This window comes from Micromys minutus (assembly GCF_963924665.1).
Source record: "Micromys minutus genome assembly, chromosome: 2".
Lineage (NCBI taxonomy): Eukaryota > Metazoa > Chordata > Mammalia > Rodentia > Muridae > Micromys > Micromys minutus.
Window position 1 is genome coordinate 51863061 of NC_137971.1, and position 12775 is coordinate 51875835.

General features: G+C 48.9%; 1 protein-coding gene and 1 pseudogene across 2 annotated transcripts; both read left to right on the forward strand.

The window, feature by feature from the left end:
• The first annotated feature begins 1447 nt into the window (after positions 1-1447).
• Positions 1448-12615, forward strand: VPS51 (VPS51 subunit of GARP complex). Its single transcript, XM_080913475.1, has 10 exons — positions 1448-1691; positions 2129-2258; positions 8620-8766; positions 8843-9062; positions 9169-9886; positions 10255-10470; positions 10667-10885; positions 11207-11328; positions 11415-11502; positions 12230-12615. Exons 1-10 carry the CDS (start codon positions 1464-1466, stop codon positions 12488-12490), a joined length of 2349 nt encoding a protein of 782 aa, XP_080769601.1. The 5' UTR covers positions 1448-1463; the 3' UTR covers positions 12491-12615.
• Positions 4210-4821, forward strand: LOC308418160 (large ribosomal subunit protein eL15-like; annotated as a pseudogene). The gene has a single exon. The product of its transcript is annotated as a large ribosomal subunit protein eL15-like (transcript).
• Positions 12616-12775: the final 160 nt, after the last annotated feature.

The window sequence follows — 12775 nt, forward strand, 5'->3', positions numbered from 1 at the left end:
CTGGATCATCAGGAAGAGCAGCAGTTACTTTTAACTGTGAAAACATCTCTAGCTCATATTCACTTTCTTAAAGCTTCGTGGGCTGAAATCCTCACATGTACAGTTTCTAAACAGCCCACTGAAAAAGAAGTCAAACTTAAAGTCCAAGACCAAGGGAGTAAATGCTTTGGGTTTTATGAGCCATTTAGTCTGTGACAAAAACAGCCATAAATGATAGGTCAAGAAGTAGGCTCTGGGCATGGTGGCACATACCTTTAGTCCCAGCACTCAGGAGGCAGAGACGGCCAAATCTCTGAGTTTGAGGCCAGCCTGGTTTACTATAGTAAGTTTCAGGTCATCCAAGGTTACACAGTGAGACCCTGTCTCAAAGAAAAAGAAAAAGACAGAAAGGGGCTTGATTTGGAAAGATGGCTCATGATGCAGTTTGTGTAGTGCTCTGGCACTTTACTCCCCAACATCCTGGTGGGCAGCTCACACAACTAACTACAGCTCAGGTATCCAACACTTTTCTGACCTCTGCACACAAATATAATTAAAAACAATAAATACTGGGGACTGGACAGATGGCAAGTTAATTTTAGTACCATGCAGAACTGTTTTTTGCTGGGCAGTGGAGCTGGTGACTGGTGTCATAGGCCTATAGTCCCAACACTTGAGAGGCAGAGACAGGCAGATGTACACACTAGCTGGTCTACAGGGCCAGCTCTAGGACAGTGCTAAGCACAGAAACCTTGTCTTGAAAAAATTATGTCATTTAGGTTTGTTTTTTTTTTAATCCTGGTTTTCAGATAAAAACAGATTGTAGTCAGTGTTTGGTCTGCTGAAACTCCTGGCAGCCCAGCAGCACCCTATCAGCCTATCCTTGGTAACGTTTATAGTACATTAGTAAAAGTTTCATTTTCTTCTATTTAACTCAGCATGTACCAGTCTGACCTCATTCCCTCCTCTCTTAAGAGCTTCGTCTCTATGCCTACATCTTTAAACCTTGTAAATCATTCTCAATCCCAACTGTTCATGTATTACATTCCACCAAACACTTAAGATTAACAGGATCTGTTCTCTAAGCAGAATAGAGTTTCTTATATTGAATGATTCCTCGGAGACAGGACCTTGGGAAACACTGCGTTAAAGCCATATTGCAGGTTACTGAATGGACACTTGAACCTTGCAGACCCCTGTGACGCATATTCGATTTTCCGGGAGTCTCTTTCCTGTGTGGAAGCAGGATTGGAGGCGCCACGATTCGCCCACATAGCATAGCAAAATCACAGAAGCTCAAGGAGCCGGAAGCTAAGCGAAACCTCTGCACTCCAGAAGGAGAAACGCAAGACGGAACTTTAGTCTCACACACCCTATAGCTGCAGAGGAACGTTTCACCTGAAGGACCGTCTGGTTTTAACAAGTCCCCGGAAGTGCTTTTCTTTCCCTCCTCTGCCTCACCCCCTCCTGTTGAGGCTTGAGCTATGGCGGCAGCGGCAGCTGTGGGGCCTGGCCTAGGGTCCGGGCCTGAGGACTCCCCAGAAGGTTCCGAGGCGGATGCTCCGGAGCGTCGGCGGAAGGCTCACGGCATGCTGAAGCTTTACTACGGCCTCTCGGAGGGGGAGGCGACGGGCCACTCCGCAGGGCCTGACCCCCTAGACCCAACAGATCTCAATGGGGCGCACTTCGACCCGGAAGTTTATCTGGACAAGGTGTGTGTGCGAAGTGGGGCGGGTCCAGACTCCAAATATACTGGACCCTAGATCATGTCCCCGATTTTGTTGATGTGGTGACAGAGCAAGAGTTCATAAGAGGCAGATCTGGAGGATAAGGAAGCCTGGGCCAGTTAGGACTGACCTGCGGTGATATTGGGTCTGAGGTCTTCATGCTGTTTAGATAGGTCTGGGGTAGTGGGCGTTTCCATGCTCTGACAGGCGCTAGACTCAGCCTAGGTCGATTTTAAACTGAACCTAAAGACTTTGAAATTGGGTCTATTGTAGTAACCTGTGAAGTATGCCACTTAAAGGTTCCACATATTCCTGGTGAGGGTGGAATCAGGGTTGTCTTACTCGGAAAGCCAACTAATCTAAAGCAAGGCAGGGGGCCATGAGTGAGCACTAACACTGAATGTTACTACCTGCTTCTCCAGCTGCGTAGAGAGTGCCCTCTGGCCCAGCTGATGGACAGTGAGACGGACATGGTGCGGCAGATCCGGGCTCTAGACAGCGACATGCAGACCCTGGTCTATGAGAACTACAACAAGTTCATCTCAGCTACAGGTGATCCCATTGGGACACACTGATCACAGTCTTATACCCCACCCACACCCCACACCCCATGCTGAGAAAAACAGGGATCAAAGGAAAGAGACCCAGAGTATAATTGGGCCCCAACCATAACCCACTGACTTTGAAGTGATGACTTCTATGGGAGGGTGGTCCTAAGGCCCAGAGCTGGGAAAAAAGAATGGATGAGTTTCTCTGCAGCACTGAGGAAGCACCGAGACTTTCCGTTCCAGTAAGCCTTAGCTTTTGTGTATGTGCATGTGTGTGGGCCACATTTGTGTGGAGGTCAGAGGGTAACTTTCTGGAGTCTGTTTTCTCCTTCCACCATGAGGATCCCAGGGATTGAACTCAGCCTATCAGGCTTGAGGACAAACACATTTACCTGCTGCTAAGCCATCTCACAGTCAGTTAACATTTAGAAAAAATTATTAGTGACTAAATCCTCACTCCTTAAGATTTAGTGAAAGCAGTTGTTAGGGTCCAGGAGTCGCCCCCAAAACCACGTGAACACCCTCAGTCTAATTGGGATGGTCATTGAGTGCACACCTCAGAACTGATTAAGGCAATAGCTCACAGATTCAGGAGCTGAAAGCTCTGTACCTGTACAGTGTAGGGTCACTTTATATAAGGAAAATACCATAATGAGCTCATAAGCAGATACAGGGTGGGCTGCAGGGTGATCATCCTTTTTCCAAATTTGTGAATTGTCTAGACATAATGGTCATACTAACCCCTTATCTAGCTTGGCTTTGCCTGAAGGCCACGACTGAGGAATTTCCAAGAAGAGTAATAAGCCTCATAATTTGCTATATGGTCAGCCTGACCTCTGTCTGAGCTAAACTACTGCTATGTCTGCTGCTTTTTATGTTGGCAGTATGGCATGGCTGGCAGGCCGGAAGCAAAATGGCTATAGTAATACCAGGGATCAGGGCAGGGAAGCAGGCTGCAGTAGCAGCGTTTAATTATGTGTGTGTGGGGGGCGGGGGGCTATGTACCTGTGAAGGCAGGTGTTCACATATCCCCTGGAGCTGGAGTTAAGAGTCACTTGTGAGCCTACTGGCACCGATGCTAGGTATTAAACTCATGTCTTCTAAAGAGCAGTATGCACTCTCAGCTGTTGAGCCATGTCTTCAGCCCTACTACAAGATAGTTCAGCGCCCCCCCCCCACCATCTGTCTGTCTTTCAGGAGATGCACTTAACGTTGTGTAGTGACATCAAACCACGTGTCTAGGAGGCAGACCATAGAGAATGTGCACATCTGTGTGGTTGCATCCACACAGGGCACACAGTTCTGCCAGTACCACAGTGGTAGCTATGGTAACACATCCTCGTAGTTCTTTTATCTCATTTGAACCTGATTCATTGAGTAAGTGCTCGTCTATTACCAACCTCAAGAGGAAAAGAGATAGGGGAATTTTCCCAGTGTTAAACATTCTCATTTGTTAGAATATATATAGTGTTGGACGTTTATTTGTTACTTAATAGAGATGGCTTGGATTTTTTTTTTTTTTTTTTTTGAACTTTTTCTAAGGAAGGAGAAAATCATAAAGTGAATGTTAGGAGAGCTGAGATTGTTAATCTTCAAACAGCACAAAGTGTTACAATTACTCAAGAAATATGCTGGCACTGGCTACAGCCACCTATAATCCCAGTACTTCAGAGGCTGAGCAAGGAAGGTTGTCATGATCTTGAGGCTAGCCTGGGCTACATAGCAGTAAACTTGAAATAGCAGAAGATCTGGGTGTGGTTGCACATGCTTTTAATCCCAGCACTCAGAGTGAGTTCTAGACTGCCCAGTATACAAAGGGAGGGCAGCTGGGACTACACAGAGAAATTTTGTCTCAAAAACACAAACAAACAACTCTCTTCCTAAAAGAGAGAAAGAAAGGAATAAAGAAAGAAAGAGCTTTTTTTCCTCTGGCGGCAGCTATCAGGTGAGCCAAGATGGGCGCATACAAGTACATCCAGGAGCTATGGAGGAAGAAGCAGTCCGACGTGATGCGCTTTCTTCTGAGGGTCCGCTGCTGGCACTACCGCCAGCTCTCCACGCTGCACCGGGCTCCCCGCCCCACCTGGCCTGATACGGCTCGAAGGCTGGGGTACAAGGCTAAGCAAGGTTGTGTTATCTACAGGATTCGTGTCCGACGTGGTCGCAAACGCCCAGTTCCTAAGGGTGCAATTTACGGCAAGCCTGTCCACCATGGTGTTAACCAGCTGAAATTTGCCGGAAGCCTTCAGTCTGTTGCTGAGGAGAGAGCTGGGCACCATTGTGGGGCTTTGAGAGTCCTGAATTCCTACTGGGTTGGTGAAGATTCCACATATAAATTTTTTGAGGTCATCCTCATTGATCCATTCCATAAAGCTATCAGAAGAAATCCTGACGCCTAGTGGATCACCAAACCAGTCCACAAGCACAGAGAGATGCGTGGGCTGACATCTGCTGGCCGCAAGAGCCGTGGCCTTGGAAAGGGTCACAAGTTCCACCACACTATTGGTGGATCTCGCCGTGCAGCCTGGAGAAGGCGCGACACTCTCCAGCTCCACCGTTACCGCTAACACACGTATTTGTAAAATTCATATCCAATAAACAATTTAGGACAGTCAAAAAAAAAAAAAAAGAAAGAAAGAAAGAAAAAGAGGGAGCAGAGAAAGAGCAGAATGAGCAAACTTGAAGATAGGTCAGTTGAGATCATCCAGTGTTAAGGATAGAAAGTTAAAAAGGAAAGTTGAACCAAGTGGGCATAATGTAACACACATAATTGCTACACTGGAAGGGTAGAGATAGGACACTTGAGGACAGTCTGGGCTTCAAGAGACTGTGTCTCCGAACTTTCAATTAATAGGTAATCTGTGGATAAGTGCCAGAATATGCACTGGGGGTATACTTCAACAGCAAAATGTTTATCCGACATGCTGAAAGCTCTGTGTTTGGACCCTGCTTTTGCTGTTTCAGATTTTCAGCTGTGATTGCTCAGCAGGTAAATGTGCGTGTTGCTGTGAGTGCAGTCCTTGGGACCCATGTAGTAGAGTGAGAAAACCAACTCCCTTAGGTTGCCCTCTGACCTCCAAATGAATAATATGGCATGCATAGCTGCTCACATGCACATAGCAACCCCCATAAGTAATCATGCAAAGGAGAAATGAGTGCATGTAAAGATGTTTTGCCTCATCGATTAAGGAAGTATGACTTTTCTGTACACCTAGTAGTGTGGCCATACTACATAGTGTGTTGGTTGGGGCGTGGAGGATACATAACCTGATAAAGTAGCAGTGGGAACACAGAGCTGTATCTCTCATGCAGAAAAGCTTCGCCAGCCTTCAAAAGGCTAAACAGAATTATCCCAAGATCAGCAATTCCACTCCCAGTAATATATTACAATTATATAATATGATATATATATATATATATATGTATGTATGTATGTATATAAACAAGCAGCTCCTGTAATCTCTGCATTTTGGAAACAAAGGCAGGGGGATTGCTGTATTTTCAAGACTTGCCTAGTATTCATATCAAATCCTAAACAAACAAAAAAGTAAGGGTACTGGGAGTGGCTCAGTGGGTCAAGTGCTTGCTGTGCAGGCTTGAGGACCTGAGTTCAAATCCTTGGCACCTGTGTAAAAAAGAAAAGCTTACCTTTAACCATTGCACCCCAGCGGCAGAAGGTCTTTCTCACTTTGAGGCCAGCAAGGTCTACATAATGAGTTCTGAGCCAGCCAGGGATATATAGTGAGACCCTGTCTTAAACAGAAAAGTGTGTCAGTGCACATCTGAAACTTCAGTCTGTGAGGTGGGACAGGTGTGTCTCTGAGTTTCCTGGATGACCAGCCAGCTGAGGTGAAATGGCAGGGTCCAGGTCATTGAGAAACCCTGTCTGTAAAAAGGCTGGGGGAAGACTGGGGAGATGGCACAGTAGTTTGCTCTATCAGTAGACTGCATTTCAGATCTTAGGCAGCTCACAGATGCCTGTACCTCTGGCTTACAGGGATCCGTCTCTCCATCTGGCGTCTGTGGCCACCTGCACACATATGTGCACACAGACACACACACACACGCAAAAGAGGAAAACACCTAGCATTAGCCTCTGACCTCTATGTGTGTATGTGTGGTGAGTACATCCTACACTGATGTGCATAGATCCATGTACTATGAGTGCCTCTGTATATGCTCACATGTGTACACAAACAAATTTTTAAAAACCCAGAAAAACTGAAACGTGTTCACACAGAATTTTTGTAGCCCAAAAGTAGAAGCAATTCAAATAGCTGTCAGTTGTGTACATGGATAAATAAGTGATGTGGCCCAACAACAGTGTTGCTCAACCCTAAAAGGCAGGACAGACTGAGCGATGTTATGCAAAAGATGTCAGATAGGACTGAGTGTGGTGGTGCACAACTTTAATCCTAGCACTCAGGAAACAGAGGCAGGTGGAGTTTTGAGCTAGTCAGAGCTACATAGTGAGATGCTATTTCAAAAAGAAAAAAAGTCAGAGGAGAAAAATGAATGTGTTGTATTGATTTTTCTTCTTTTCTTTTCCTGGAACTCACTCTGTAGACCAGGCTGGCCCTCAAACTCATGGAGATACTTTTGCCTCTCCCTGTTTAGTGCTGAGATTAATGGCATGTCTACCACTGCTCAGACCCTTTTTTGTGTATGTGTACGTTTGTGTTTGGCCTAAGTGTGTGTCTGTGTGAGGGTGTCAGATCCTGGAGTTACAGTCATACGGAGCCAGTTCTCCAACCTTGAAGTCTGCCTTTTTAAAAAGTATTTAGTTAATGTACAAAGAGATGCGTCTCATTATGGCAGTGTTGAGACAGGATTTCTCCATGTGGCCCTGGTTGTTCTGGAACTCACTCTGTAGACCAGGCTGGCCTCAGACTCAGAGATCTGCCTGCTTCTGCCTCCCTGGTGCTCTGGGATTAAAGGTGTTCACCTCTGCTGCCACCACCACAACTGTACACCTTAGTGTGTTGCTTTTTAAGACAGTGCCATCTGTGTAATCCTGACTGGCCTGGGACTTTACATGGGACCCATGTTTACAAGAACTTGACAGGCTGGTCCTCGGGCTGGGCTGTCTCAGGACAACCCTTTTCCCAGCTCTGCTGCTCATGTAACTCATATCTGGCGCTTTTATTTTACAATAATCGTCCTTGCTTTCAGACCATAACTCAATAAGAATGGTGAGGGTTAACGCATGGCACAGTGGTAGAGCACTAACCTAGCATGTTCAGGCTCTGTGTGTATGTGAAGGAGACAGTGCGAATGTTTTTGCTTCATGTGTTGTGTGGCTGATGCAAAGAGTTCTCTTCACTATTGGTAACCAACTTCTTTGTGGGAAAAAAAAATCAAAGTCAAGGTCTGTAGGTTTTGTTTTTGTTCTTTAAAAAAATGCTGTGTTGCACGGTGTGTGTGTGTGTGTGTGTGTGTGTGTGTGTATGCGCACTCATGCGCACCTGTGTAAAGCTTATGTTTTAATGAATCAAAAGAAGTTCTGGCCAATACAAAGTGTCTGGTTGTTGTTGGGATCTGGATACTGTCTGATGGGAAAGATTGGTACCAGAAGCCTGTTCCTGGGTTCACTTTTCAGGGTTCTCAAAGAGTAGCTCTGTGTTCATCATCCTGAGAGAATCAAGACAGAGAGGAAGGTGAAATGAGTTTACTCACCAATTGTCTGTGCTGGGGTGAGAGCTGGTCTTCCATGTTTGCGTCCTAGTCAGCCCCAGAAACAACTCACAGACTGTGTGAGGTTCACGAAAAAAAGAAAAGAAAAAAACATTATGCTCAATCCCTATACACCAAGAAAACTTTGACTAACCCTAGAAAGCTCTGAACACCCTAGAAACAACTCACAGATTGTGTGAGGTTCAAGAAAAAAGAAAAAAAAGAAAAGAGTCCTAGTCAGTAACTGCAGGATTATAAACAAGAAGACAAAAGCAGGGAGCTAAGATGTACATGTAGCAACCTCTGTCGGGCTAAGGGTCCTGGAGCTCTGACTCTGTACACAGAGGTTCAGGTCTGGTGCTGATGGGGCCAGGGAGCAGTTTCCTACAAAACAAAATGAACTGAAAAGAAAAAATGGAGAGCATGTTTGGACAAAATGGAGTCAGGGCAGTGAGTAGGTGCTTTTAAAAAATAAAAGATTTTCCCTCCAATTTTAAGTAGTCTCATCCTCTTCCCTCCACACCAAGGACAGGGGTAAGCAGGGTGGGTTTGTTGAACCAACATGATAACCTTCTTGCCCATGTGTGCCGATAGCAATGCCAAGGCCCCGTCGTCCACTTCAGTATCAGTGAGATCTGCACCTCCCTGCCGTAGTCATTTCCGTTTCCTTCTCTCGGCTCTTGCCCTTCTAGACACTATTCGAAAGATGAAGAATGACTTCCGGAAGATGGAAGACGAGATGGACCGGCTGGCCACCAACATGGCAGTGATCACCAACTTCAGTGCACGTATCAGCGCCACACTACAGGACCGACATGAGCGCATCACCAAGTTAGCAGGTAGGCTCTGTACTGGCCAGGCCCTGAAGTGGGCCACTCTGAGCGCTGCAGCTCACATGCCCTCCCTGTCCCCTAGGGGTCCATGCACTACTGCGGAAGCTGCAGTTCCTTTTTGAGCTGCCTTCGCGCCTCACCAAGTGTGTGGAGCTGGGTGCCTACGGGCAGGCTGTGCGCTACCAGGGTCGTGCCAGGGCCGTGCTGCAGCAGTACCAGCACCTGCCCTCCTTCCGCGCCATCCAGGATGACTGCCAGGTCATCACAGCCCGCTTGGCCCAGCAGCTGCGTCAGCGTTTCAGGTGTGGTTTCCGGCCTGGTCATTGCTTTCCAATCACATCGAGTGCCCCCTCAGATTTTCTCCCCTACAGCCCACAAACTGTCCTCACTGCATCTCTGTCACCACAGGGAAGGCTGCTCAGGTGCCCCGGAACAGGCTGAGTGCGTGGAGCTGCTGCTGGCTCTAGGCGAGCCGGCTGAGGAGCTGTGTGAGGAGTTCCTGGCGCATGCTCGGGGACGCCTGGAGGAAGAACTGAGCAGCCTGGAGACCGAGCTGGGGCCCTCCCCTCCCGCCCCTGATGTGTTAGAGTTCACTGACCGTGGTGGCAGTGGTTTTGTGGGTGGCCTCTGCCAGGTGGCAGCGGCCTACCAGGAGCTGTTTGCCGCTCAGGGCCCTGCTGGTTCAGAGAAGCTGGCAGCCTTTGCGCAGGAGTTGGGTGGCCGCTACTTTGCACTGGTTGAGCGGCGGTTGGCACAGGAGCAGGGTGGTAGTGACAACTCACTGCTGGTGCGGGCACTAGATCGCTTCCATAGGCGCCTGCGAGCACCTGGGGCCCTGTTGGCTGCCGCTGGGCTTTCAGAGTCGGCAACAGAGATTGTGGAGCGAGTGGCCCGGGAGCGCCTGAGCCACCATCTGCAGGGTCTGAAGGCTGCTTTCGTGAGCTGCCTGACAGATGTTCGCCAGGCCCTGGCAGCACCTCGCCTAGCTGGGAAGGAGGGCCCCAGCCTGGCTGAGTTGCTGGCCAATGTGGCTAGCTCCATCTTGAGTCACATCAAGGCCTCACTGGCTTCTGTGCATCTCTTCACTGCCAAGGAGGTCTCCTTCTCCAATAAGCCCTACTTCAGGGTATGTCTGTCCTTGGGCTTTGATCATTTGTTCTGTTGACTGGCCCTCCAGCGCCCTTTTACTAGTGTTTGGGGAACTGGGGACATGCCACCAGCCCCATAGAGTACTGTCCCAAGTACTCTGCATGTGGATTTACATTTTCAGAAGGCAAGCTGGAGAAGAAAATGCTATGTATCTGGGCTAAAGATAGAAGGGTACCAGGGATCTCACTGCTGCCAACCTTACCACCTACTAGGCTGGGAAGCGGGGGGCTCTCCTTTAGATTAGGGTTAGGGCAGAGAGCAAGGAACGGCCCTGTGCTCTGTCTTTGTTGAACCTCTTCAGCTTATGAGAAAGGACTGGTAATGAATCTGGGCTTCCCTTCACAGGGTGAATTCTGCAGCCAGGGAGTCCGTGAGGGCCTCATCGTGGGTTTTATCCGTTCCATGTGCCAGACGGCCCAGAGCTTCTGTGACAGCCCCGGAGAAAAGGGAGGCGCCACACCACCTGCCCTGCTCCTGCTGCTCTCTCGCCTCTGCCTGGATTATGAGACAGCCACCATCTCCTACATCCTCACACTCACTGATGAACAGTTTCTGGTGCAGGTGAAATGGCTCAGGAGGGAAAGGGCACTAATGCTGGGAACACAAGAGGCTGATATTCTCCTGTTGCCAGAACCAGGCTGGGGGTCTGCACCCCTCTCCGCCTCCATTTCCTAAGAGTTGCTCATCTTCTCATTGGCAGTGGCTTCTAATCTGTCTCTAGTACCTCCAGCCTTTGTCCTCTGCTTTCCTGGTTTAGGATCAGTCTCCCGTTACACCTGTGAGTACACTGTGTGCAGAGGCCAGAGAGACAGCACGGCGGCTGCTGACTCACTATGTGAAGGTGCAAGGCCTGGTCATATCACAGATGCTACGCAAGAGTGTGGAGACCCGGGACTGGCTGAGTACTCTGGAGCCCCGGAACGTGCGTGCTGTCATGAAGCGTGTGGTGGAGGACACTACAGCTATTGATGTACAGGTGCTGCCTCGGGCTGGCTGGTGGGGCCCCAGTGCATGTAGGTTCCTGGATGACCGCTCTCCAAGGACCAAGAGAACTGTGCCTGTGTGGTGCCACTAGAACCCCCATTTCATACTCAAGGGAGTGTGCAGGCCAAGAGTCACCCAAAAAGCTGAAGCAGGGATGAGCTGAAAAATTGGGTTTCAGACTAGTTTTTGCCCTGCCTTTGTTCTACTCCTAAGTGTAAGTGGTGACCATACCTATGATGCTTCAACTAGCAGATGGGGAAGTTTCTGTCAGTAACCCATGCTCTAGCCTTGCAGTGCCTCCTTTCTCCGCCAGGTGGGACTCCTGTATGAAGAGGGTGTCCGAAAGGCCCAGAGCAGTGACTCCAGCAAAAGGACCTTCTCTGTATACAGCAGCTCCAGGCAACAGGGCCGCTATGCACCCAGCTACACACCCAGGTCGGGCTAGGAGGGAGCCTCTCTAAGATACACAAAAGAGAGAGGGTGGGCAAAGTGGTCTCTGACTCCTTTCTTCCCACTTCCAGTGCTCCAATGGACACAAACCTCTTGAGCAATATTCAGAAGCTGTTCTCTGAACGAATCGACGTGTTCAGCCCTGTGGAATTCAATAAGGTCTGAAGTACCTTCTCATCTAGATCCCAGGGGGAAGGTTGGCTCCCACGTCAGTCCAGGGAGCCCTAGGACCCCCATCTGAGCTTAACTAATGGTCACTCTATCTAGTCTCTTTCTCTAGGTGGACCAGAGCAAAACCACCTTGTCCATCTGGATGCCAGATTTCAAGGCTTCTTTGCTCTCATTCTATTCTCCAAATTGGTCCTGAGTCTTCAGGGGTTCCCAGTCATATCTTTTTTTTTTTTTTTAAAGATTTATTTATTTATATGAGTACACTGTAGCTGTCTTCAGACACACCAGAAGAGGGCATCAGATCCCATTACAGATGGTTGTGAGCCACCATGTAGTTTCTGGGAATTGAACTCAGGACCTCTGGAAGAGCAGTCAGTGCTCTTAACCACTGAGCCATCTCTCCAACGCCCCCCCCCCCCAAGTCACACCTTGATCTCTACCCCACTCCAGCCCAAGCTCAGGGATTTCTTTCCTCCATTTCTACTCTGTAGTCAGTGGTGACTTCTGCTGGTCATATTCATGCTGCCCCCATCTCTGATCTGACCACTGGGGCTTACCTGCTCCTTTCCTTCATGGTGGCAACATTGAATTGTTCCCTCCTTACCTGAGCCCTAGAAATTTATTTTTCTCCCTTGCCTTTGCTCAGAATTTGGATGTATGCTCCTTCCTAAAAGCCTGCAGTCACTGAGCTGCTTCCATATGTGTTCCCCTGCAGGTGTCTGTGCTGACTGGCATCATTAAGATCAGCTTGAAGACGCTACTGGAGTGTGTGCGCCTGCGCACCTTTGGGCGCTTCGGGCTGCAGCAGGTGCAGGTGGACTGCCACTTCCTGCAGCTCTACTTGTGGCGCTTTGTGGCTGATGAGGAGCTAGTGCACCTGCTGCTGGACGAAGTAGTAGCCTCAGCAGCCCTGCGCTGTCCTGACCCAGTGCCCATGGAACCCAGTGTTGTCGAGGTCATCTGCGAGCGCGGCTAGAATCTGTCGACGAGTCCCGGAGCAGCCCTATCGCCCTGTCCTCCCCGTGCCCTGTTCTCACCCTGGAGGCCCTTCCCCGCTGGCGGGTTTATGGACCATTCTAATAAACTTATGTGTCCTCCTTCCTCTTGCCTGCAGGGGCGGAACATGCCAGGGGTTGGGTTTCAATGCTAAGCTTCTGAGGCTCTAGCACGGGGCCCGCCTCCCAGTGCTGATTGGCTGCTGTGCTGGGCCCAGGGTGGGCAGAGGGCGCGTTCATTTGATCACTGAACAAGAGCAGCAGCT

Bases quoted from the DNA above. Each gene is read 5' to 3' on its own strand.
- VPS51 (XM_080913475.1), top strand. From the start codon at position 1,464: ATGGCGGCAGCGGCAGCTGTGGGGCCTGGCCTAGGGTCCGGGCCTGAG. The intron at 10,886-11,206 runs GTGCTGCCTCGG...TTTCTCCGCCAG, and splicing joins CTACAGCTATTGATGTACAG to GTGGGACTCCTGTATGAAGA. The intron at 11,503-12,229 runs GTCTGAAGTACC...GTTCCCCTGCAG, and splicing joins GCCCTGTGGAATTCAATAAG to GTGTCTGTGCTGACTGGCAT.